The 24646-nt window shown below is 42.0% G+C and overlaps 1 protein-coding gene across 1 annotated transcript; it reads right to left on the reverse strand.

Annotated features, from left to right (window-relative positions):
* Nucleotides 1–105: 105 nt before the first annotated feature.
* PRSS54 (serine protease 54) lies at nt 106–14664 on the reverse strand. Its single transcript, XM_045442927.1, is given in 6 exon segments — nt 106–886; nt 3885–4016; nt 4603–4861; nt 10824–10995; nt 14453–14501; nt 14503–14664. Coding segments are annotated over 6 exon segments (1200 nt in total). The 5' UTR covers nt 14539–14664; the 3' UTR covers nt 106–334.
* Nucleotides 14665–24646: the final 9982 nt, after the last annotated feature.

The following is a 24646-nucleotide window of genomic DNA, read 5'->3' on the forward strand; positions in this document are numbered from 1 at the left end:
AGCCACGCTGGCAGGCACTCCCCAGGCCACATTTGCCCGTGGGGAGTGTTTTCACAGCCTGGCCCCTGGAACGGTTAACACTGAAAGAACCACAGGGCACTCTAATGGTTTGACACTTGTTAGCCCACATTTAGTTCACAAGCACAAATGAAAGTGACCTTCCCGCATGTGGGAGTGGGACAGAGGAGGGAGAGCCAGCTCAGTGTGCACCCTGGGCCTGTCCATGGCAGCCCAGGTGTGCAGCTAGCAAAAACAATCACCATTAAACAGACAGCAAAACAGAATGTGACTGCCCAGCACTCAGCATTCTGAGCTTACTCCTCAGTTGGGAGGGTTAGCTCCTAGACTTGATACCATTGCAAAAGAAAACAAGCACAAAGAAAAACAAGGTAATTTCTTGGGGCTGATGTAACCTGTTCTGACCTGAAATAGGCCCTCTACCCTCCCCAGAGTCCCCGCCATAATAATCATAGTACATGGGTTGTATGTCCACAACAGAAGTCCTGCCTAATTCCCTTAACCCTTTCCTCCCAATGTCTGGGCTCTTTCTAGAGCTGTTTGCTGGCAGTGAATATACGCCGGCCTTTTTTTCTCCTTGCACGTGTGCTGGGGACCATCCACCTTGGCCCAGCCCGGAATGTTTTCTCTGTGTACTGGGGAAATGTTCTTTGTAGCTGAGTGAAGGCAGCAAATTCTCCCAGTGGTGGAAGGCAGACAGCGGATGGCTGGTTTTCTTAGTCTTGGACATAATCCAGTCGCCATAGTCTTCCACCTTGAGGTACAGTAAAAAGCCAGGGCATTTCTCACCCCCGTGGGACAAGACTCCTCTCAGCACCCACAGATTCTGTTGCTGTAGCTGGCACATCATGGGGTTTCCAGGGTCCCCCTGTGACAAAGGACAGAAGGCTTCAGGTCTAAGAAAACTCATTTTCTTTTTAAATATATCCTTGTGCAATTTACCGTTTGTTCTAGAAATGTTTTATATTGGTTCTCACTTGAGAGGGGGTAAATTATAGGATACTATTTCCGATCTAGGCAGCCACCGCCACGAATTCCAACAAGATGGATTTTCCTTTTATCGTGCAGAGTATTTGCAGGCTTCTGCCATTTGCCTTTAGCTTCCTGGTTCGCATTTCATTTTCATGCCCCTTTGACTAAATCCTCGCTCTCTCTTGGTTCCTCATTCCTCCAATGTTGACCAGGCTGGGTTCCCAGCTTTTCCACCTGGCAGCTGCCTGTCAGCACACCTGCTCATCAGCCCTGCCCGTGCTCTCAGCCTTCCTCTGGGACTCAGGGATTCTACCACACAGACCTTATCTCCTTTTAAGGGAGTGATGAGAAGCTTGGCACGCTTACCTAGATGTGTGACCCCGGAGAGTCACCTACTTCTCTCTGAGTAAAGTGCAGAACCCTAACAGTGCCTGGCACACAGTACACACTCAAAGAATTAGCTACTATTATCCTGGTAATATAAAAGGCCATCATTTTATGTGAAAAGCTGAAAAATATGAGAAGAGCAATAAGGCAACTACTAGGTATAATTTACCTTAACTGCCCCAGCCCCAAGCCTCGTCTTAAGGTAATACCTGACCCCACTCCAAACCGGTGGTCCATCTTGCCCCAAGAAGGGTTGTCATTCAAAGGCTGACCAGCCCCTTTGGCCCACGTGGCCCGCCTATGCAGAAGGACTGGGCCAGCACATGATACTCTTGCTGCCCTGTGCTGCCATGGAGCAGAGGGCAGAGATTTCATCCCAAGGGCTGGCTGGCTCTGCTACGACTGTTGAATGGGCTCACATCTGCACCCTATCATGTCTGCCTGGGGCAGAGAGGCTGTCCAGCCAAGCATGGCATGGTCTTCCCTTCTGTCACCAGTTCCAACCCCAATTTGCTTTAACTGTGGTTCCATAGCTGGAGGAAGAAAAATAGTGCAATTTAGGACAAGTAGTTTGATGAATGAATGATTGTATGGAGACCTCCCTGGCTATTGCGTGGTTTTGCAAGTTGCCACTCTGCCCAGGAGTAGAATACATGGCTTTTCCTCTTCCTCATAACGCGTGGGGCCCAACCTCTGAAGCCCAAGCAGCTGAGAGAAGAAGTACCAGGTGCTCCTCTGGAGCAGCCCCACCTCATCTCCTAGCGGAGCAGCCCCAGCTTAAAGGGGCTCTCTTATTGTGTGATCCTTAACCTTAACATTGAACAAAAGCCCTGACAGTTGTGGGGACAGGAGGGGGGGTGGCTTCAGAGTGATTCTGCTTTTGATGGGTTTCTGGGGACCCACTAGGCAGATATTGGACTTGGGTGGTTTATTCTATATATCTGAAATGTGGCTTTGAGGACTTCTGGACACTAGAACACATGTCCGAGAGAAGAAAGCATCCTAGGTAGACAAGTCACCATTTATTTGTCTGAGCCAGTTTGCTAGCACAGTTCAAAAACAAAGGACTGACTGCAGATGTGCTACAGGTAAAAACCAGTCTAAACTTTGCAGGTAGATTTGAAGAGGTGATCATTTAGAGTAGAAGCAGCTTACCATATCCCATTGAATCTAAGATGCTCTTGAAAAATTATTATCTTTTGGGGCACCTGGGTGGCTCAGTTGGTTAAGCCTCCAACTCTTGATTTCGGCTCAGGTTATGATCTCACAGTTCGTGGGATCTAGCCCCCACTTCTGTGCTGTCAGCAGGGAGCCTGCTCAGGATTCTGTCTCCCTGTCTCTCTGTCCCTCCCTCGCTCACACTCTCACTCTTTCAAAATAAATAAACTTAAAAAAATTAACATCTTTGGAATGATATGTGTCTTTTAATTGGTTGATATCAGAGTTTAACTGGCAGCATTTTCACTCCCTTGGTATTCCATACAATAATGGCACATTCCACAACTGATAGCATCTTAGATTTGATGAAATATGGTGCTGGATTGAGGGAATACCTCAATTATCTAACTTAAAAAGTTGTTAGTCTTCCACCTGCTAGAGTCCAGTACAAAGTAGACACTCAATAAATGTTGGATCAACTTTGGAAGGGCAAACATTGTATAATGAAAGGCAGTCCTTCATGCATTTGCAATAAAATTACTTTTAGGAAGAATTGTCCACATATATGTACTCTTCCCCCTTTCTCTAAAATACTTTCCCTAGATCATCTGGGGAAAAAAAATTTCCCCATCTGGGAATGCTGAAAGTTACTTTGAAGGAGAGTAGAGATTAGAAATAGTAGAGTGTAGAAATTTTGGAGTAGAGGAGAGAAACCGCCTGGACACCTGGTAGACCCGGGTTCTCATCCTTATTATAACATTTATTAACTGTGTGATCCCTGTAAGCCCCACCTTCTCTGGTGTGGACACGAGGGAGCCTGGACCAGGGACTTGTCAATTCCACACATTTTGCTGAGGTAGTAGCCTCATCTGTACAGCCCTCATCCGATTGGAGGGCAGGGCTTCTTACAGAAAAACAAAAAACAAATCAATAACTGATGAGCAATAGCATCAGAGTCTAGATTCCATAGAAGCTGAATACAGTGACCCCACCCTGTAGACATGCTCAAAGTATACATGGTTTGACCCCACCCTGTAGACATGCTCAAAGTATACATGGTGTGGACTCACACTTGCAAACTTTTAGCCAGTGAAAAACCATCTATGACTTAGACGTGCTTAATCATGTCACATTGAAAATGGTGACTGTTTAGTCCACTTGGTAGATTTTTATTGAATACCTGCTATCTGCCAAGTACCGTTCACCCCGGAGACAGCCATGGATCCCAAGTGACAGTCCCTGCCAGTCCCTCAAGGAGTTCACTGTGCAATGAGGGAGAGTCCCGAGATTCCCTTGAAGTGACCACTGCTTACTCTCAGCCTTTAGCTTTTACTCCATCATGTTCTTACCAAACAGACAGCATCGGTTTCCTGCGCTATGTGATTGCCACATCCTGTTTTCTTGAGTTTGTGTAAGGGACACATGTTGATGTCTTTCACGGAGATTTTCCTCAGGATACTCATTGTCATGTGATTTCCTGTCTGGACCATGCAACAGAAAGCCAAGAATTATTAATGAGAAGACATTGTCTATGTTAACTACAACTCACGTATCCAGATGGGAATGAGTGGAGAATATTCTGATAAACCCCCTGTTCTCATAGAAATCAGAAACTGTGTCTGAGTTTTTCTGAACACTACCTTTGTTTTGAACTTGAATGTAAAAATAGAGAACATATTCATCCTTCGTCCACATCTACAGAGAATACATTTCCTTGTTCACTTCCCAAGAATAAAAGAAAAGAAAGATGGCTTGGTCAAGAGGGCAATCAGCTCCTGTTCAGGGAATAATGTCTCCTGACCTCTCCCTTCAGGCTTTGCACTCCCTTCAAGCTGTTTGCTAACTATGTACTTCTAATTTGGGTGTAGAGCTAAAAGAAAAGGGACCAAATGTAAGAATGGCCACAGGGCAAGCATTGGGAATCTTGACTGATTACATGAGGGTTCCAGCCCAACTCTAGAATCTTGAGCAATGGGAGATATGAAGCTAAACCCTAGAACAGTTCATCCAAGTCACCCCCACTGCTCGCACACACGCAGCCTCCTCTAGGAGAAGGAAGGCATTAACTGCAGATGTGGGATTCCATCCTGCCACCCAGCAGTTCTGCAAGGCTGGTGGCATATGCAGCTTTCTGCCAAGGAAGCAGATGGGTCGGACCAGGTTGCTGAACTGCATCGCCGTGTCTGTCTTCAGGAGGGCTATGTTATTGTTCATGGTCTCATTATCAAAATCCTCATGGATGATGATGGTGTTGACCGGATACTCTTCATGAGCAATCACTTTGGCATCCATCTTAGCTATACCAACTATGACAATGATGTCCTTCCTAGAGAAAAAGCAAGGGAATCTTTAGAAGCTGAGGCACCATGGAAGCTTCACACTTACCTTTTCATATTTACTCTTTTGGGGGGTGGGTTGTAACACTCATCCAATTGATTTTTCCTGGGCTAGTTTTTACTTACCCCTTTGGACCCAGTCCCCAGGAAATCTTTTCTGAACTCCTAGACTCGTGTCCTCCTTTGTGAGCCCATAGCATCTTGGCAATTCCTCTACCTTAATGTCATTTGTCCCACCACCCAAAGATAATCTGTTATGACTTATCTTTTTTTCATGCTTTTTCCATAGTTTTTTGGTTTGTTTTTTTCTTAAATTTTTTTTTTCAATGTTTATTTATTTTCGGGACATAGAGAGACAGAGCATGAACGGGGGAGGGTCAGAGAGAGAGGGAAGCACAGAATCGGAAGCAGGCTCCAGGCTCCGAGCCATCAGCCCAGAGCCTGACGCGGGGCTCGAACTCACGGACCGCGAGATCGTGACCTGGCTGAAGTCGGATGCTTAACCGACTGCGCCACCCAGGCGCCCCTTTGGTTTGTTTTTTTGATAGTCATAGTTACACCAAGGATGTAACCTTGACTCTTGATTTTAGCACTTAACATTTTAAAAGAAACATCTTTTCTTTTTTTTTTTTTATTTATTTTTAAAAAAAATTTTTTTTTTAATGTTTTATTCATTTTTGAGACAGAGAGAGACAGAGCATGAACGGGGGAGGGGCAGAGAGAGAGGGAGACACAGAATTGGAAGCAGGCTCCAGGCTCTGAGCCATCAGCCCAGAGCCCGACGCGGGGCTCGAACTCACGGACCGCGAGATCGTGACCTGGCTGAAGTCGGACGCTCAACCGACTGCGCCACCCAGGCGCCCCAAAAAGAAACATCTTTTCATATTACATACTCTGTAAATACTCTTCAGAGAAATTCCAATTATAATAGCGATGGAGCTCATTTGGTTGTTTTCCCTTTCTCCCCTTGGGGACCACCCAAGGGACTACAGAAATGAGAAACAAATGCTGAAAAACACCATAAAATGAAAAGACACTAGAGAACCCAAACCTCAGAATTAGAGGAAGGGCTGACAACAGCAGTAAAGGACGGCAGAAGCGCAGGGTGTTCTAGATGGTACCTACTCCCACAAAGTCAGGAAAAGCTGGTCAAACACGCTTCTCAGCAAAGAGGTAGAAAGAAAACAAAACAAGCACCAAAATAAAGGCCAAATTGGAAGCTGCAAAAAGGAGAATAGAGAGAACAGAAAATACGTTAAAGGGCACAGGGTGGAGGACTGAGAAAAGTGACCAGAATGAAATGGACATTAACAAAGATTTTTAAAGGTGAGAGAGGAGAATGACAAATATGGCAGTCAATGGAGAGCCAGCAGATCACAAAGAAAGTAACCCAAATAAGACAGAAAAAAGATTTCAGGATCCAATTTAAGAACGTTTTCTGGAAATAAGCCTTCGCTCTACAGTTTGGAAGTGTACTCCACACCCTAGGGAAAAAGCGATACAGAATGATCAACATGGAGACATAGCCTTGTCAGCTCCCAGCAAGAAACAGATGGCACTCTCAAGGTAAGTTGGGGAAAGTTTAAGTAAGTTGGGGATTCTTTACAATGGTCTTGGAAGGATGTAGGGAAATCACAGAGAATAGTTCAGTACCTGGGTGTCACGTGGCAAATGCAGCTTCCTGCTCAGATAACAACAGGGTGCCATTGTGCCTTTGGGTACTAGAGGGGGGAGGGAGTGGTCAGAGCTGTGGGCAGTGGGTCACTTGGCTGGAGGAGGCAGCCAGTCTACAGTACCCCTCTGGGGAATAAGGACCCTGCCCTTGCCCTCCCCACTTCCTCTGAACTCTTGCCAGTACTCCCCTTGGCCAAACCCAACTGGAACCCAGAAGGTAAGAGTACCATTGGTGTAACCCACACAAGTCAGCCTCCTGGGACCCAGAAGGGTAGAAGAGAGTAGAGAGAAGAAATGGAAGAGATGCCGCATAGCTAGTAAAGTTGATGGACTTCAATGACAAAGGAGGAATCCTTAGGCATCCAAACAAAACCAGATTAAGTCATCTTAAGTTTGGCCATGTAATTTATTGCCTAACCCAAGGAACTTGAGAGAGTGAAAGGGGATGCTTGCAGCAGGACACTAGAATAATAGGTGTAACCAGACCTCTCTCAGGTGCACTGGGATGAGTAATCATGTACCTAGAGAGGAAAAAATCAGAATGGCTTCATACTTCTCTGCAGCAAGATTTAACACCAGAAACCATGGCAGTTGTGGGGGTGGGGGTGGGGGTGGGTGTGCAGTGGTAATGCCTATTAAGTCTCCAAAAGAAAGAAGGCATGATCCATGAATTCTACACTTAAGTTGTCATTCAGGCTTAAGGACAGCACATTTGTTAATATCCAAAACCTAAGGAAATATGGTTCTTGGGAGCCCTTTAAGAAACGACATACTTGGAGACAAATTTTAGCCAATTCTAGTGTTGAATGGAGAAAATCCAGCGAAAGGACTGTCCGTAAGTGTGGAGTTCATTGTAACATTGGACTAAAAGCCTTTTTAGAGTTTGGGTTGGAGTCAAAATGTAAACTCTGTCAGTAATCAGATGGTGTAACTAAAGCTATAAAGAAGGTTGGAAGGTAGGTATATATGTCAGTTTCCTCATCTTTTAAAGGAATCTAAACATATTATTTACAGCTAATATGTAAAATAATAAGGATGTGCAAATATGTATATGAATCAAGGTAAACATTAAAGCACTTATATTATCTATTAAAATTGTGTGGTGGAGGAGAAGGAGGGAAGAAGTAAAAAGATAGGACTTTTGGCACTGACCACAGTAGAGTCTAAAGAGAACAGTCCAGGGGCACCTGGGTGGCTCAGTTGCTTAAGCCTCCGACTTTGGTTTAGGTCACAAACTAAGGGTTTGTGACTTCGAGCCCCGTGTTGGGTTCTGTGCTGACAGTGCAGAGCCTGGAGCCTGCTTTGGATCCTGCATCTTGCTCTCTCTCTGACCCTCCCCAGTCACGGTCTGTCTCTCTCTCAAAAGTAAACATTAAAAGAAAATAATAATAATAAAGAGGACAGTGCAGAAAGAAACAAAGGATGTTGCTGTCTTCCTTGAAATTATAACTCTAAGGTGAACACCAGAACAAAAACTCAAACTTTCCAAATTTGTCAGAAGAGACATTCAAAACAAAGGCCACATAATGAAAAGAAAAATAAGAAGCCACAAAAGCGGAAAACATAAACTAAAATGAAAGCAAGAAGCAGGAGTTTCATTTAGAACATCAATTTAGAGCAGAAGAACATGAAGTAAGACAGAGAGGCTCTTAATGACGAAAAAGAATTAAGTCTATGGCGAAGACCTTGTAGTCATAAGCATCTGCAGCATGTGACATAATGTTCATAAAGGAAATACTCCAGGAAATAGGAGAAAGAGCCAAAGCTTGTTCATGATAGATTTTAACTCACCTCTGTCAACCTAGGACAAAGCAAAGAGATTCCCTCCCCCAATTTTATATATTAAATTGCCCACCAGAGACAGAGAATGAACTTTGAATTTTAACCGTGGGAAACATTCACGTGGCTCACATATAGTAGACTGCAAGGGCAACCCCAACAAATTCCTAAACAGATCTAATCATCATGTAGTATAACTCAAAATGAAATAAGGGCAGAAAACAAACAAAACACCCTGAGTATTTGAAAACTCTGTCTTTAATAAAACCCTGAGGCAAAGGGAAAATCAAAACCAAAATAGATAGACCAGATAGGAAATAACAATAATGAAAACGCTACCTGGAAAGCCAAATCTCTCTGGAAGGCTAGTGCCAAGATTCAGTCCAATCTGTCCACTCCTGGGTTATTCATGCTACAGTGTATTGCACATGTGTGCAATAATATATGGACAAATATATCTACTTGCAGCAATTTTTGGCACTAGGAAAAGATCAGAAGCAACCCAAATTTCCACTATCAGAGGACTGTGTATTTATGGTAGATCCATCTTGGGATACTGTGCAGCTGATAAATATGGGAGTGAAAAAGTGAAAAAGCTGAGCGTAATGCTGTGTCTGGTACACTATCAGTTGTATCAGGGGCTGTTATAGACTGAATTGTGTTGTGCCAAATTTGTTGATGAAGTCGTAGCCCCAGGTGTGGCTGTGTTTGGACACAGGGCCTTTAAGGATGTTATGAAGATTAAATGAGGTCTTAAGGGTAGGGCCCTAACCCAACAGGACTAGCGTCCTTGCGAGAAGAGGAAGAGACATCAGAAGTGCACACCCTGAGGAAAGGCCATGTGAGGACACTGCAAGAAGGCAGCCATCTCCAAGCCAAAGAGAGAGTCCTCAGAAGAAACCAGTCCTGCCGACACCTTGATCTTGGACTTCTGGCTTCCAAAAGGTGAGAAATAAATTTCTGTTATCTAAGTCACTCTGTATGTAGTATTTTGTCAGGGCAGTCCTAGCAGATTAATACAAAGGGGAAGGAAAAATCTCTCTCTGCCAATAGATACAAGAATCAATATAGCTAGACCTATAGATATATAGATATCCATAAGTGCATTGAGTAATTAAGGAAGAATATTTAAGAAACTGATGGTAGAATATGGTTTAAGGGAGGAAGTTAGTGTCTGAAGGCCAGGGAATCTTTTGGTTCCTTCTGAACATTATACTGTGTACATGTATTTTAATTTAAATGCATGCATTTTCAGGGGTTTCTGGGTGGCTCGGTCCATTGAGTGTCCGCCTCTTGATTTTAGCTCAGGTCATGATCCCAGGGTCGTGGGATGGAGCCCCATATCAGGCTTCATGCTGAGCATGGAAGCTGCTTAATTAAGATTCTGTCTCTTACTCTCTCCCTCTGCCCCTGTCCCCCACTTGCGCTCTCTCTCTCTCTAAAATATAAATAAATAAGTAAGTAAATAAATAAAACTATTTGCAAATAAAAATATAAGTTATAGGTTTAAAAATTCAGCATCTCCACCATATTCTATCAAGTGTTTATACTATTACTTATTTGGGCAATTATAGTAATTATAATCTCTTCCCCCATACTCTGTATGTGTGTGTGTGTGCGTGTATATATATATGGCATATAAATAGTATATATAGAGATATATAATATATATATTATTTATATACTATATATTATATGCTATACATATATGAATGAGTAACCATAACTTATTTATCCATGATAATTGGACATTACATTTCGAGTGTTTTGTGTGTGTTTAACCACCCTATGAACAACTTTGTGCATAAAACTTTTCCAGTGGTTGAAATTATTTCATTAATGTCCACTCTCAAAAGTGAAATCTTTGGGTCAAAAAGTAAAATGTTTTACAAAAAAATTATTCCTTTAATAACATTTAAGGTGTTTTTTTTTTCCTGGTTTACAAGAATGTATAAATTTACCACATAGAATTTGGAGAATAAGTTCAAAGAAGAAAACAGAAATCGGGTGCATTCTGAGCATTCAGAGATAAGTGCTTGTAAAGCGTTTGCATATTTCCTTCAAGTCTTTTCTCTATGCACATATATTTGTGGCAGTCACGTTGTAAGGTTCAAGGTTAAGTGTTTTAAGGTACAGGCTCCTAACAATTCACTTAACAAGCTTAGAGTAAAGACCTCTAGTACCTCTAGTACCAGGGGTCAGTGCCTGTGTTGCAGTAAAATGGGAACAGATGTCCTTCCCGTGGAGGATGGAGGAACAATCATTTCACCTTGTGGGTGTGCAGTCCCCACAGCAGAGAACACACTGGACAGCATGACTTTGGCAACTGGTGATTCCAGGACCCCAAGAGTCATGGCAGGGCAAGTGCCAAGCCAGTAAAAAGCCCTGTTGCCCTGTCACCAGGAATCTACCTTCCAGGTCTCCCCAGGCTGAGCCGGAAAGGGTCCCTCCACCTCCACCCCAGGGGGCTGTGTAGGCCCCAAAGGCACGGGTACTGGCCTGTTCTGCAAGGCAGATGCGATGCTGATGATCCAGAACTCACTGAGGATGCTGCCAAAAGCCAGGTGAGTGTACTGGGAATCCTGCAGCGACACCACCCACGGGAATTCCTGGTCTTTGACCAAACCCTCTTCGGAAGTTTCCACAACACTGGTTTTCTGGATGCCACAACCTGCAGAGAGGGTGTGTGCGGGCCTCACTGTTGGGGCGAGGAGTTGGCGGCCTGAGGCCACCACCACTGCGTCACACCTCAAGACCACCTCTCCTGCTGGTTCCCCACTCCTCCTGGCTCTCCGTCTTGGTCACCATGAACTCCACTACCCACATTTCTTTTCCTGGTGGGTCATTTTCTCCATAAAAGATGCTTGATGGCATCTTTGAATCTAAAAATAACCCCTTAGGCTACCGATAATCCCTCTCCTGTATTGGGCATTTAGCAGTGCACTCGAGGCAGTGTCGGAAAGCAGTTCTCAAAGCATGGTCTGGGACCTCTGGAAGTCCTCAGATTAAAACTGGTTAAAACAGCTTAAAACTGTTTTCATAAGAATACTAAGACAGTGTTTGCTTTCTCACCCTCATTCTCTCATTCTTGTGCAGTGGAATTTTCCAGAGGCTACGTGATGTCATCACTGTGACGGCTACCAGCGTGTGTGAACCTGTATATTCTTGTGTTTTAAAAATTTCCCAGTTTTTAATTTCTAATATAGTAAATATGGAAAGATATAGCTTCACAGCAAAAGTTATTTGGGGGCCCTCCATAATTTTTAAGAGTGTCAAAAAGTTGGAGCACTGCTGATACTTCCTGTAACTCCTTCCTACTTCCTGTAACTCCTCCAACAGATGCGGAGGGGGACGTTGTCATTCTCCACGTGTGGCTGAGAGAATGGAGTTTTAGAGCTGGTAAGAACTTGTCCAAGTTACACAGCTGGTAGGTACATGGCTGGATTTCAAACTCCATACACCTTCAACCCCTCACAGTCTCTGTTCCAGCCACATTTCACATTCTCAAATTTGCCCTTGCTTTTCCCTGCCTGGGCAGTTTGGCATGTGTGGCTCCCCTGTGTTTGTTTTGCTTGCCAGTGTATCCCTATGGGCTAGTATAGTGCATAGTAAGTGCTCCGTAAATCATTTGGTGAGTGAACAAAAGCATTTTGCTTTACCAATCACTCCCTGAAGTCCAGTCATCAAGGGGTTAAAAGGTCCCACCAGGTTGAGGCTGATTCTGGCCCATTCAGGCCTGCTTGGCCTTTGCCTTTCCAGGCCCTCAAGTGAGTTGCCTCCAATTGGGCAGTCTCTTGGGTCTGAACATTTGTTTCAAATGAGAGTAAAATGTTGACTAATGTTTTAAATAAACATTCTCCCCCTGTCTGTCCTGGTTTCACCCAAGATGCTGTATTGCTCTGTACTGAAAAATAAGTCCTTATTCATAGAATCGTGGAAAGTGTAAGAATGATAGAGCAGGAAGGACCCTTGAAACTCAAAGCCCCAGACTGAGTGAGCTGAGCCTCCTACTTTGCAGGCAACATTATGGGATGGCGTACACATGGGGTGTTTTGCTTTCTGTGGCTGCTGACTCCCTCCCTGTCCTGACAGTCCTCATGGCCAGGGGTGCCTATCTCATCCTCAGTACTCAGAGTGGAGGGCAGGGATTCTTAACCTAGCTGCACATTTCATCCACCTGCTGGCCATCCACCTGCTGTCCCCCTAGGGACAGGACCTGGGCACTGGCATTTTAAAAAGCCTCCCCAGGTAGTTTCTAATGTGTATTCAGCTTTGAGACCTACTAGTGTTTTGGGAAGGTTCTGGATGCAGTGTCCCAGATACTGTTGGCCCCTGTGCCGTGAGACCTGGGAAAAGCCACTTTACCTCTCTGGACCTTAGTTTCCTCTTTTGAAATGTGGGGTAACACACCTCTTGGAGTCATAAAGATCATGTAAGGTGAGATTATGGGAAGTTGCTTTGCAAACTGTATCTTCATGACTGATAATGCTAATGGATGATTCCTTTTTTTTTTTTTTTTTTTTTTTTAACGTAAGCCACTACTCTGGTTGCTGTTTATAAATCCCAAACCACAAGTACCTAGTACGTGTTTCTAAATCAGTGGTCCTTGGGGCGCCTGGGTCACTCAGTCGGTTAAGCGTCCAACTCTTTATTTGGGCTCAAGTCATGATCTCACGGTTTGTGAGTTCAAGCCCCACATCAGGCTCTGCGCTTACAGTGCAGAGCCTGCTTGCAGTTCTCTCTTCCTCTCTCTCTGCCCCTCCCCAACTCATGCTTTCTCTCTCTCTCAAAATAAACTTAAAAAAAATAAATTGGTGGTCCTGGATGATAGGTGTCACATGGTGGGCACCACTAGCCAACTATTGGTCAGATAATTGGTGGCTCTGTTATCAGCCATTTATTCAATTCATGGAACGTTGGCAATCTATAGTGAACAAGGCATTAACCATTGTTACCCAAATCAACAAGAACCTACAGGTAGGTGAGGACTTTTGCTTTCTCAAAGCTCTAGTTGGCTAGTTTATAAAACCCTTGGAAGGTCCAGGATATAAGGAGGAAATCTGAGCTAAAGATGAAATGTTTGCCTGAAGCTATTTAAGAGGGAGGAGAGACCCTTTCTGTCTTGTGGGTATCCCTTGGTCTCTCTGGGGCTGCAAGGAGGTGGAGTAGGCTAGGAAAGTAGGGGGTTCTCCCTTTGGTGTGTGCTGTGGCAGTGTTAGATGCTCTGTCCTGTCTCCCATCTAACTCCAGGAAGATTGGACAGAGCCAGCTAGGGTGGCAGCTAGATGGAACAGAGCTTGCTGTCCCCTCTCAACCTGCCCCTTCCTAGGATGGAATCTTAGTTCTGGATGACCTGGAGGTCAGGGAAGGACTGAGTCCCAAGCAGGCTCCAAGGTATCTTCTTGCTCCTGGGACCAGGAACCATCAGTTTAATGATACTTGGGGGGTTAATGATAAAAGATTTATTTGAAACCACAATGCTGGGGCGCCTGGGTGGCGCAGTCGGTTGAGCGTCCGACTTCAGCCAGGTCACGATCTCGCGGTCCGTGAGTTCGAGCCCCGCGTCAGGCTCTGGGCTGATGGCTCAGAACCTGGAGCCTGTTTCTGATTCTGTGTCTCCCTCTCTCTCTGCCCCTCCCCCATTCATGCTCTGTCTCTCTCTGTCCCCCAAAAAATAAATAAACGTAGAAAAAAAAAATTAAAAAAAAAAAAAAGAAACCACAATGCTTAGGTAGAAACAAGGGGAGGGCCTGGTTTCTGAGTACACCAGATACACCATAGGCCTCCACCTGGGCATGGGGAGGACATCCCCCACCTGATGGTGCCTGGTGGGGTTTCTGAGTGGGCTTTTCCATAGTCTGAGGCTTACTTTCCTAATGGCACTCTCATCTGAGGATCAGCTCTGCCATCGGACTGCTGAAGCCAGTTTCCTGCATCCACGGCCCATGTTCCCTTTCTTTGCCTGATTCCCACCGCCAGCACCTGCTGTCCGAGCAGAGCACTGCCAGTCCTCTTCCCCCTGAGTCCCTCTCTGGACATTAAGGGCCATGTACAGGATTCCTGGACAGTTGCCCCTGCCATGTCACACAAGCTGCTGACATTGTCATGGAAAAGAGAAGCACACTCACTGGCAGAAGAGTGGGAGACATAGAGCAGTACTAAGAGCATCCGTCTCATCTCTGCCATCCCCAAAGTGAACTGCAGCAGACACCATGGGCAGCTGTGAAAACACAATATCCAGTGGCACAGGCTTTTCCTCTCCTCCCTAAAGCGGCAATCCCCCACCGCGTCAGAGGCCCTGCCTCTTTCCTTTCCCCTGACAAAGCCTCCAAAACGTGGGAAACAGACCTGTCACGTCCCAATTGCTTGGTTCCGTGCAGTGAAGGGCTCAGGGACCAGCTGCCCAGCACCGATATTGTTAGGATTGGGAAGATGGCCCACAGAGAGGAGGCAGCCCCTGTGTGTCAGTTTTCTCCTCGATCCAGCCAGGGTCCCCAGGCTTCCCAGAGAGTTGGGTCTTAGAAGAGGGTTGGTTTTTGACTCATGGAATCCGACCCCTTTCTTAACTCTGTAGCCATAAAATGCTGCTGAAAGTAAAAGCAGGGTTTACTGCAAGCCCACCCCTGGCTTTGCCCATCCTGCCACACTCAGCTGGCTTAAATGATGCTGGGATTTCTTTTCACTACTGACCACTTATACTTTTACATCATAACCGCCCAGTTTGTAGCTCTGTTAATTTGTGCAATAACCGGACAAGGCAGACAATATCACTGTCCCCATTTTACAGATTCAGAAACTGACATTCACACACAGAAACCTGCCCCAGGTCACACAGCTGCCAAGTGGTGGAGCTGGAATTTGAACTGGGGTCTGTCTGAGTTCAAAGCCCACACGTGTCTCCCCACCCACCATACCATCAGCCCCACTCTTGCCTCAAACTGTGCACAATAGCCGTTCTCAGTCACCATGTTCCGCTCATGACACTGGATGTTTCTTGTTGTCAGGATGGCTCTCAGAGTCTTCTGTGAACTACTACTGCCGAAGGAGAAATGAACTCACTCTGACCTTACACAGCAGAGCTCAACAGAGGGATTCCTTCTACCACCTTGGGAAGAATGTTCCATTGTGGCATCACAGTTACCATGGTATCACCAAGCAAATGTCTAGACATGGAGACCTAGGAGGAGCCAGGATGAAAAGCTTGCCTGTTTCCTAAACTTGGCAAGGCTATTCTGGAAGCCTGGCTTTCCCCAAGTCTGGCCGAGAAGACATCCCTTTTGCTAGATCACAAAGCCCTGTCCCACTGCAGCCGTGGTCTGTCTACTTCCTCAGCACCCGCCCTGTGTCTACACAACTTTGTCAGACTGGATGGAGGAAGCCCACGACTAAACTGAGTCTGTTTTTTCCAATCCCCATAAGCATTCTTACATTCTCAGTGTGGTTTCCTGGAGCCCAGTTTTCCCTAGCCCTTTGGCTTGACGGTCCCAGCGAAGCCACCAGACTGTCGGCTCTGCCAAACCATAGGGTCAGATGGGATCTGCACTCCAGCCACTGTTAGCAGCTTTGGTTTCAGCACAAATGGCAGGACTCAAGAGAGCTGTTGACAACATTGTGGTAAGAGAAGTGTTGACAACGTTTCATTAGATAGAATCAGAGTGCTCACAGGCTGCTGGCTCAGTTTCATGAAAGATATTTATTGGATGGGTAGATGAGTGGCTGATGGAAGGAAAGATCACTGGATAGAAAGTAAAGCGTGACTCAGAAAGGAGCCGCCATTTCCTTCCCCTCGAGATTCCCCTGATGTCCTATGTGCCTCACAATCATCCATCACCTTTAACACTGAGCAGGCTTTGGCTTCTGCTAGGAGAACAGAATGGGAAAGATTTTTGGCAGTGGGAGAAATGGGAGTTGATCCTTCAGTCTGTTCGCGATGTCAGTTTGACATCGTCAGCGTCAAAACATTTTCACGTGTATTTTCTCGTTCACAATTCACAATCACCCGGCCAAGATGAAGGAATTACTTGAGCTTTCCCGATGGGAACGTGGTGGCTCAGAGAGGGGAAAGTCACTGGAAAGCACATCTGGAAAGTAGCAGGGGCAGGACTCGAGCCCAGATCCTTCCAAGTCTAGGGTGGTGAGCCATGCCCAAGTTGGCATTTCTCAGGCTGGACCCTGTGCTGCCTGATAAAGTACCAAAGCAGAAGTGCTGATTAGCGCAAAGCCAGGAGTTGCTCTTTAAAACTCCTGAGGGATGCTGGGGAGGGGGGGGTGCCTGGGTGGCTCACTTGGTTAACCATCTGACTCTTGATCTCAGTTCAGGTTTTGATCTCAGGGTCATGAGTTCAAGCCCCACACTGGGTTCCATGCTGGGCATGGAGCCTATGTAAAAAAAAAAAAAAAAGAAAAAGAAAAAGTGGGGATTCTGAGGGTAATGCACAAGACCCTAACTCTCTCCAATTCCTCTTTAATTCCTACATGAAAAGAAGCCACGGGGAGACCACCAGAAATACCCACTCTTAACAGGAATGATCTAGCATAATTTTATAATACTAAGAAAGGCTCAGAATCCTGCCAGGGGCCCAGGAGACATTGTGAACAGAAGGCCTCAAATCTTCAGCCTCTCTGGGTTACTTAATGCAGACCATCAGCTTTTGGTAACTTTTAAAGGACCCATCACGATTTTGTAAATAATTATTTAATTCTTTAAGGTTAATAATAACAATGGTAATAATAGTTTTATATCTTGGAGAGGAAATTCATTTGCAACTTTACACCAAGGGCTACATATCCAGGATTGTGACAGCATGAAACATATGTAGTTTCTCAGCGGGTCACTTTCTATTTTTACTCTTTATTTTTATTAAGTTAGAAAATCCTAACTCTCAGTTAAAGGACATCTGAAATTGCAGCAAGTTCCCGAAACTGGCAGATAGTTCTGGATATTCAGATTGACTGTGGACTCCAAAATCATGGAGAGATTTTTTTCACTCTGCTGATGACTGCTCTCAGTTACTCATGGGCCATCGTGCTTGAAACCTGGAGTGTTGAAAATTTCTCCTGAGGAGTTTGAAAGTTTCATCCTGGGAGATAGTGATGGTTGAATTTCTAAATCACTTAGTTGCTTTTCCCTCTGGAAAATATTTCTTCATGTTCTGTTTCAGTTTTGGAAAAGGATGTTTAAACATGCCAATAAGCTTTACTGCATTTCAAAATCTCTTCTTGGATGCAACTGACAGAACAAAAAAAAAAATCAAGTACTGCTTCATTTACGTGTCATACATTTTCCAAGTGTTGCCTGCTACTGATCAATGGTTTGTTGAACTGTTGAGTAAAATGTCTGCTAGCCCAAATATATCATAGTTATTGTGCACTGCATACTATGACTTTGATACTGATGCAACATCTTACAGAGTCCTCTGAACAGGAATTTTGTCAATAGTTCATACTACATTTTCTTTGAATTGCTTTTCGTTACTATCGACACTCACTGAAAGCTTCTCAGCTGTGGTATCACATCTACTCTGAAGAGTACAAGTCTGAATCAGGTTTTTGCCATTTAGATATCTTCTCCACTTAGCAAAAAACATTCAGGAATTTCTTGGAAAGCATTATAATGCCCTCATTCTGGAAAAAATATATATTTATAACTTACTTACCAAAGAGGTAATCATGCTTGATTGAAAATGACAAAAATGTTTTAATGGTTTCATTATCATCAGATATCTATGTTGGACTTACAGGTTTTTCCTTAGATAGATCATCCATAGAATGTTTTTATTTTCCTAAAAGTGTTTAAAACAAAATGTCATGTTTATCATATTCTTGACTCCTAAAGAAAGAGCTTGTGTGCAAAAGTTTTTCAATCTTTATCTAAATGAAATGCATTTCATTAGCCATTGCCCCCTGAAACTCAAATTACCCAATCAATAATCTTTGAATTGGCTGATAATGAACATTTGTACCACATATAGCTATATTTATTAATACAAATTTCCCCAATGAAAAAAAATTCCATTTTAAGTTATTCAGTTTAAAAGAAACATCTAGGAAATTTATTTCTTTATATCATCTGACTTACAACACAAGAGCTAAAACATTACCATTATCTTGTGCCTACTTCCATGTTCAACCCTCTCTTTCATTCTTGCTCTTTGTTTAACAAGTTTATCCATAGATATGTATGCCTAAACTACCACTAAAGGTTCTCTAGAGTGTGTGTACTTAGGAATAGGATTGCTAGGTCAGAGAATGTGTTAAGATATACCTCGCTCTAAAGGTAATGCTAAATTGTTTTCCAAGATGGTTGAACCAATTTACATTCCTACCAGCAATGTAAGGTGATCCTGCTGACTCATGAATGTCCTCTCCAACACTTATTACTGTCAGCCTTAATTTTTGGTTAGTCTAATGGATATAAAATGATACCTCATTGCTAAATTGTGTTTCCCTAATTACTAGTAAGGTTAAAGATAAGTTTTCTCACGTGTTTGTCGCCTGCTCGAGTTAATGTTTATGTTGTTTGTCCTTTTTTTCCTGTTGGGTTGCTTGCCTTTTTCTTACTGAGATGAAGGAATTCTTAATACATTCTGAATGTTGTTCACTATGTGTATTGTGAATATCTTCTACCAATTTCTGGCCTGTGTTTTCTATTTTAATTTCTTTATGATGTTTTCATATAAACAGAGGTCTTAATTTTAGTTTTAATGATGTCAAATGTATTAATATTATATTGTTAGGGCTGTTTTGTGTCTTGTTTAAGAAACCTTTCTCTAGGGGTGCCTGGGTGGCTCAGTCGGTTAAAGGGTCTGACTTCAGCTCAGGTCGTGATCTCACAGTTCGTGAGCTCAAGCCCCACATTGGGCTCTGTGCTGACAGCTCAGAGCCTGGAGCCTGCTTCAGATTCTGTGTCTCCCTCTCTCCCTGCTCCACCCCCGCTCAGCTCTGTCTCTCTCTGTCTCTAAAAAATGAATAAACGTTAAAAAAAATTTTTTTAAAAAGAAAAAAGAAACATTTCTCTAGATCCACATCAGTGATCTATTCTACTATATTATCTTCTTAAATCTTTAAAGTTTTGTTATGGGGGGTGCCTGGGTGGCTCAGGGTGTTGAGCGTCTGACTTCAGCTCAGGTCACCATCTCACACTCCATAAGTTAGAGCCCCGCGTCGGGCTCTGTGTTGATGGCTCAGAGCCTGGAGCCTGCTTCAGATTCTGTGTCTGCCTCTCTCTCTGCCCCTCCCCTGCTCCTGCTCTGTCTCTCTCTGTCTCAAAAATAAATAGAAACATTTTTTTTAAATAAAAAAAAAAAGTTTTGTTTTGACACATAAGTCCTCACCTCAATCTGGAATTTTTTTTGTGTGCATGGTATGGGTCCACTCTTTCCCACATGGATAGCTTCATTTCTCCACAGGTCTCCAGTATGAGCTCGGACGTACATGTGCCTGGGACTGTTCTGAGATCTCTCTCCTGTCACACTGGTCACCTTATCTATTTCCTTGTGCCAATTCCATGCAATCTCAAGTGTTACAGCTTTGCAAAGTCTTACTGTTTAGTAAGGCAAGTGGTCCCACATAATTCTTTTTCTTTAGGAATGTCTTAACTATCCTTGGCCTTTGTACTTTTATGTAGTTTAGAATCAACTTGGCACTGCCACCAAAAACAAACAAATGAAGCCTTCAAAGATTTGGATTAGAATTGCATTATATCAATAGTTCAATTCGTGGCTACATTAACATCTGTATATTATTGACTCTTCTTATCCATGAGCATAATGTGTCTCTCAATTTAATTAGGTCGCCTTTAAGATTTTTCAAAATAATTTTATGATCTGCCCCATAAAGGTCTTGTACATCTTTTGATAGAATTTATTCCTAAACATCTTATACTTTTTGGTTGCAATTAAATGATGTCTTCTTTTATTATGCTTTTTAACCATTTCTTACTAAACCACTTAGAATTTGTAAAAAATTATTGTTAGAATCTTTTGGGGTTTCTATGTAAAGAATCCTATCACCTGTTAATAATGACAGTGTTGGGGCGCCTGGGTGGCTCAGTCAGTTAAGTGTCTGACTTCAGCTCAGGTCATGATCTCACGGCTAATGAGTTCAAGCCCCACCTCAGGCTCTGTGCTGACAGCTCAGAGCCTGGAGCCTGCTTCGGATTCTGTGTTTCCCTCTCTGTCTGCCTCTCCCCTGCTCACGCTCTGTCTCTCTCTCTGTCTCTCTCAAAAATAAACATTAAAAATTAAAAAAAAAATAATGACAGATTTTTTTATGACTTTTATTTCTTTTTCCTGTCTTACAGCCCTGGCTAAGACCTCCAGTATAATGTTGAATAAGATCCGTAAAAGCGGGCATCCTTGTCTTGGTCTAAGGGAAGGTTTCTAACACTTTCTCATATAGAATAATATATGATCTAGATTGCTAACTAGATTTCCTTAATTAGGTTAAGGAATCCCCTTCTATTTCTACGGGTTTTTTTGTTTGTTTTAATCAAAACTTGGGGTTGAATTTTGTCAAATGATTTTTTTGGCATTAAGATAATCATGGTTCTTCTTTAATTTGTGAACATGATTAATGAAGCTAATAGAGTTTCTCAAATTAAGCTACTCTTGAATTTCAGGGATTAATGTTTTATCGTCTTATATACCATTATTCATTACTGTTTGGTATAGGGATTTTGATATCAATGTTTGTGAATTAGATTGGCTTATAATTTTCTTCTCTTGTATGTTCCTTATTAGTTTTACTGGCCTTGTGGCATTAGTTGGGGAGATGGAAATGGTCTGTTATCTGAATGTTTGCAAAACTCATCTGAAAACTATCTGGGCCTGGTGGTTATTTTGTGGGGAAATTTCTAACAGCTGCTTAATTTATTTTTATTTTTAGTGTTTCTAAGACTATCCAGTGTTTATCTTGGGGCAGATTTGGTAATTGTTTTTCTAGGAACTTTTCCATTTCGTTTTCAAATGTATTGGCATAGGGATTATAGTACTATCTCTGAAAATCTCCATTTTAAAATTTAACATCCTTTTTTTCATTCCCAGTATTGTTTACTTAGGCCTCTATTCTTTTCAGTTTCTCCAGAGTTCCAGTTTGTATTTTCAGGATAAACTTTTGTCTTTGTTGATCATCCTTTGTTTTGTTTTTTGTTTGGTTGGTTGGCTTTTGTATCTTTGTAACTTTATCTTACAGCTTATTACTAGTAGCTTTTTTTTTTTTTATTACCAGTACTAGTACTGCTTTATTACTTTGTGTCATTATTTTCTAGTTATTATTCTCTGCCTTTATATTTATTATCTGTTTCTTCTACTTTATCTGGGTCTATTTTGTGTTCTTTTTCTAAAATTTAAACTGGACATTTAGCTCATTAATTTTTCCCTCTCTTTTCTAAAATAAACCTTTAAAGCTATTAATTCCTGTTAAGTTTCACTTTCTTGGCAAGCCTTAAGTTTTGATATATTGGTCCTTCCTTATCATTCAGTTCTAATTATTTTTACATTTCCATTATGATGTGTTTTACTCTTGAACTATTTAGAAGTGTGTTTTTAAATTTCCAAATGTGTAACTAGTTTTATTTAACTTTTAATACCCACTTCTAACCCAATTGGTTAGAGGATATCTGTGTAATACTGATTCTTCAAACCCTCTGCAAATTTCTTTGTGGCCTAGTATGTAATAAGAAATTTTCTAACTGTTCCATGTTTGCTTCAGGAAAATGTATAGTGTCTATACCTATCAATTAGCCTTAAGCTTGTCGATTGTTCTATTCTTACCTTCTGTATCTTTCTTGATTTTTTGTCTGCTTGACCTATCAATGATTAAGAAAGGTGACTCCTGAGGCACCTGGGTGGCTCAGTCAGTTAAGCATCTGACTCTTGATTTCTGCTCAGATCATGATCTCACAGTTCTTAAGATTGAGCCCTGCATCCGGCTCTGCACTGACAATGTGGAGTCTGCTTGACATTCTCTCCCTCTCTCTGTGTCCCTTCCTGATTGTGCTATCTCTCAAAATAAATAAATGAAAACTTTTTTAAAAAAAGAAGAAAGGTGCCTCCTGTTATAATGGTGAATTTAACAATTTCTCCCTACAGTTATAGCAATTTTTGCCTTATATGTTTTGAGGCTATTTTATTAGATATACAAATTTAGAATTGCCATATCTTCCTGGTAAATTGATCTATCGTTGATTATCATTATTCTATGTGATTATGTTCTTTTGAGTGTGGCAAACACTGACTTAACAAATACTGAACCATTGCTCCTAGAGAAAATACAGGGTTAGGTTCCTATGAGTTTCTGGTCATAACATTTTTATCAATACATAATCTCGTTTTACGTGTGCTTCTGTCTAAAGGTGTCTCATTTAATATATGTTGTTGATTCATGAACATTGAACTCATGGCCAACAACACTGTAACTCATACCTGAATGAAACTTATATAATACGTATATTTTCTCCATAAGGCACATCACTGCATTCTTGTGTGTAGGAACACTAGACTGCACTTGAGCAGTATGGCTGGGGGACATTTTAAACAGCAAAATCACCAATGAAAAGCACAAAAATGCTAAAGATGTGGCATTATGTAGATGCAAAAAGGACCCTTGGTTATAGGATGTGCTGAAGCAAGAATGCAGAGTGTCACCTTGTTCAACCTCAGCTGGGAACGTGTGCATTGAATGACTCAATTTTTTTGCCATTCTGCCTGTCTGCAAATGACTACAAAGATCTGCAAGTATTGATTTTAGAGTTAAAATAAATTTTAATGAGTAGGCAAATTTGCAATATGGGATCCATGAATAATGTGGATCAACTATATGATTTCTATCCTTAAAAATACCTTTTGTCTTAAAGCTTACCTGATATGAAAATAACTATGTCTGCTTATTATTTGTAGATATTTCCTTTTCCATGCTTTTTTACTTTTGAACTTTCTGTATCCTTATGCTTTATATATATTTCTTATAAACAATACACAGCAGGATTATTTTTAAAAGAATCTAAACTGACACTGTCTTTTTGATTGGCAAATATACTCCTATTATATTTATTGGGATTATTGATCTATTTGGAATTGTTTTATCATCTTTCTTTAAACACTTTAGAAGTTTCTTTAGTACAGATATCTTGATGGCACATGTTCTCAGTTTATGCTACCCTGTAAATGTCTCTCTTTCTCTCTTTTTTTTTTCCATCATTTTTCTTGGAAAATTGTTTTGATGATACACAGTTCTAGGTGGAGAATTACTTCCTCTCGTTTATCTGAAGATGTTCTTTTCCTGTTTTCTGGATTCCATTGTCTTGAAAAAGTCTACCCTTAATCTAATCGTGTTTCTTTATAAAAGAGATTCTTTCTCTCTTGCTCATTTTAAGACTTTTGTTTCTGGTGTACTATGGTTTCATTAAAGTGAATTGAAGTATGAATTTATTTTTATTTATTCTTGTTATGGTGTTATGCTCCCTGATTTTGTATATTTATATTTTCTTATAGATTCTAGAACTTAGACATTATCTTTCCAAATACTGCTTTTTCTTTAGGCTCTCTATGCTTTATCTTTGGGATTCCAAATAGATGTATTAGACTTTCTCATTCTGTCTTTCATGTCTCTTATTATTGCTTTCATTTTTTTCTTCACTTGAACATAGACTTTATTTATTTATTTATTTATGAATTGAGTTACAGTTGACATACAATATTATATTAGTTTCTTTTTTTTTTTTTTCAACATTTTATTTATTTTTGGGACAGAGAGAGACAGAGCATGAACGGGGGAGGGGCAGAGAGAGAGGGAGACACAGAATTGGAAACAGGCTCCAGGCTCTGAGCCATCAGCCCAGAGCCTGACGCGGGGCTCGAACTCACGGACCGCGAGATCGTGACCTGGCTGAAGTCGGACGCTTAACCGACTGCGCCACCCAGGCGCCCCTATATTAGTTTCAATGTATAGCACAGTGACTCAACAATTCTATGCATTACTTAGTGCTCATCACTCTAAGTGTACTCTTAATTCCCTTCACCTATTTCACTTGAGTCTGTTTCTGTTTTTTTTGTTCGTATGTTTTGTTTCTTAGATTCTACAGATAGGTGAAATAATATGGTATTTGTCTTGTCTGACTTATTTCACTTAACATAATTCCCCTTTAAGTCCATTCATGTTGTCATGGCAAGATTTCATTCTTTTTACACCAGTGGACACTTAGGTTGCTTCCATGTTTTGGCTATTGTAAATAATGCCACAATGAACATAGGGATGTATATATCTTTTTAAATTAATGTTTTCAGTTTCACCAGGTAAATACTCAGCAGTGGAATTAATGGATT

Source organism: Leopardus geoffroyi, chromosome E2 (assembly GCF_018350155.1).
Source record: "Leopardus geoffroyi isolate Oge1 chromosome E2, O.geoffroyi_Oge1_pat1.0, whole genome shotgun sequence".
Classification (NCBI taxonomy): Eukaryota; Metazoa; Chordata; class Mammalia; order Carnivora; family Felidae; genus Leopardus; species Leopardus geoffroyi.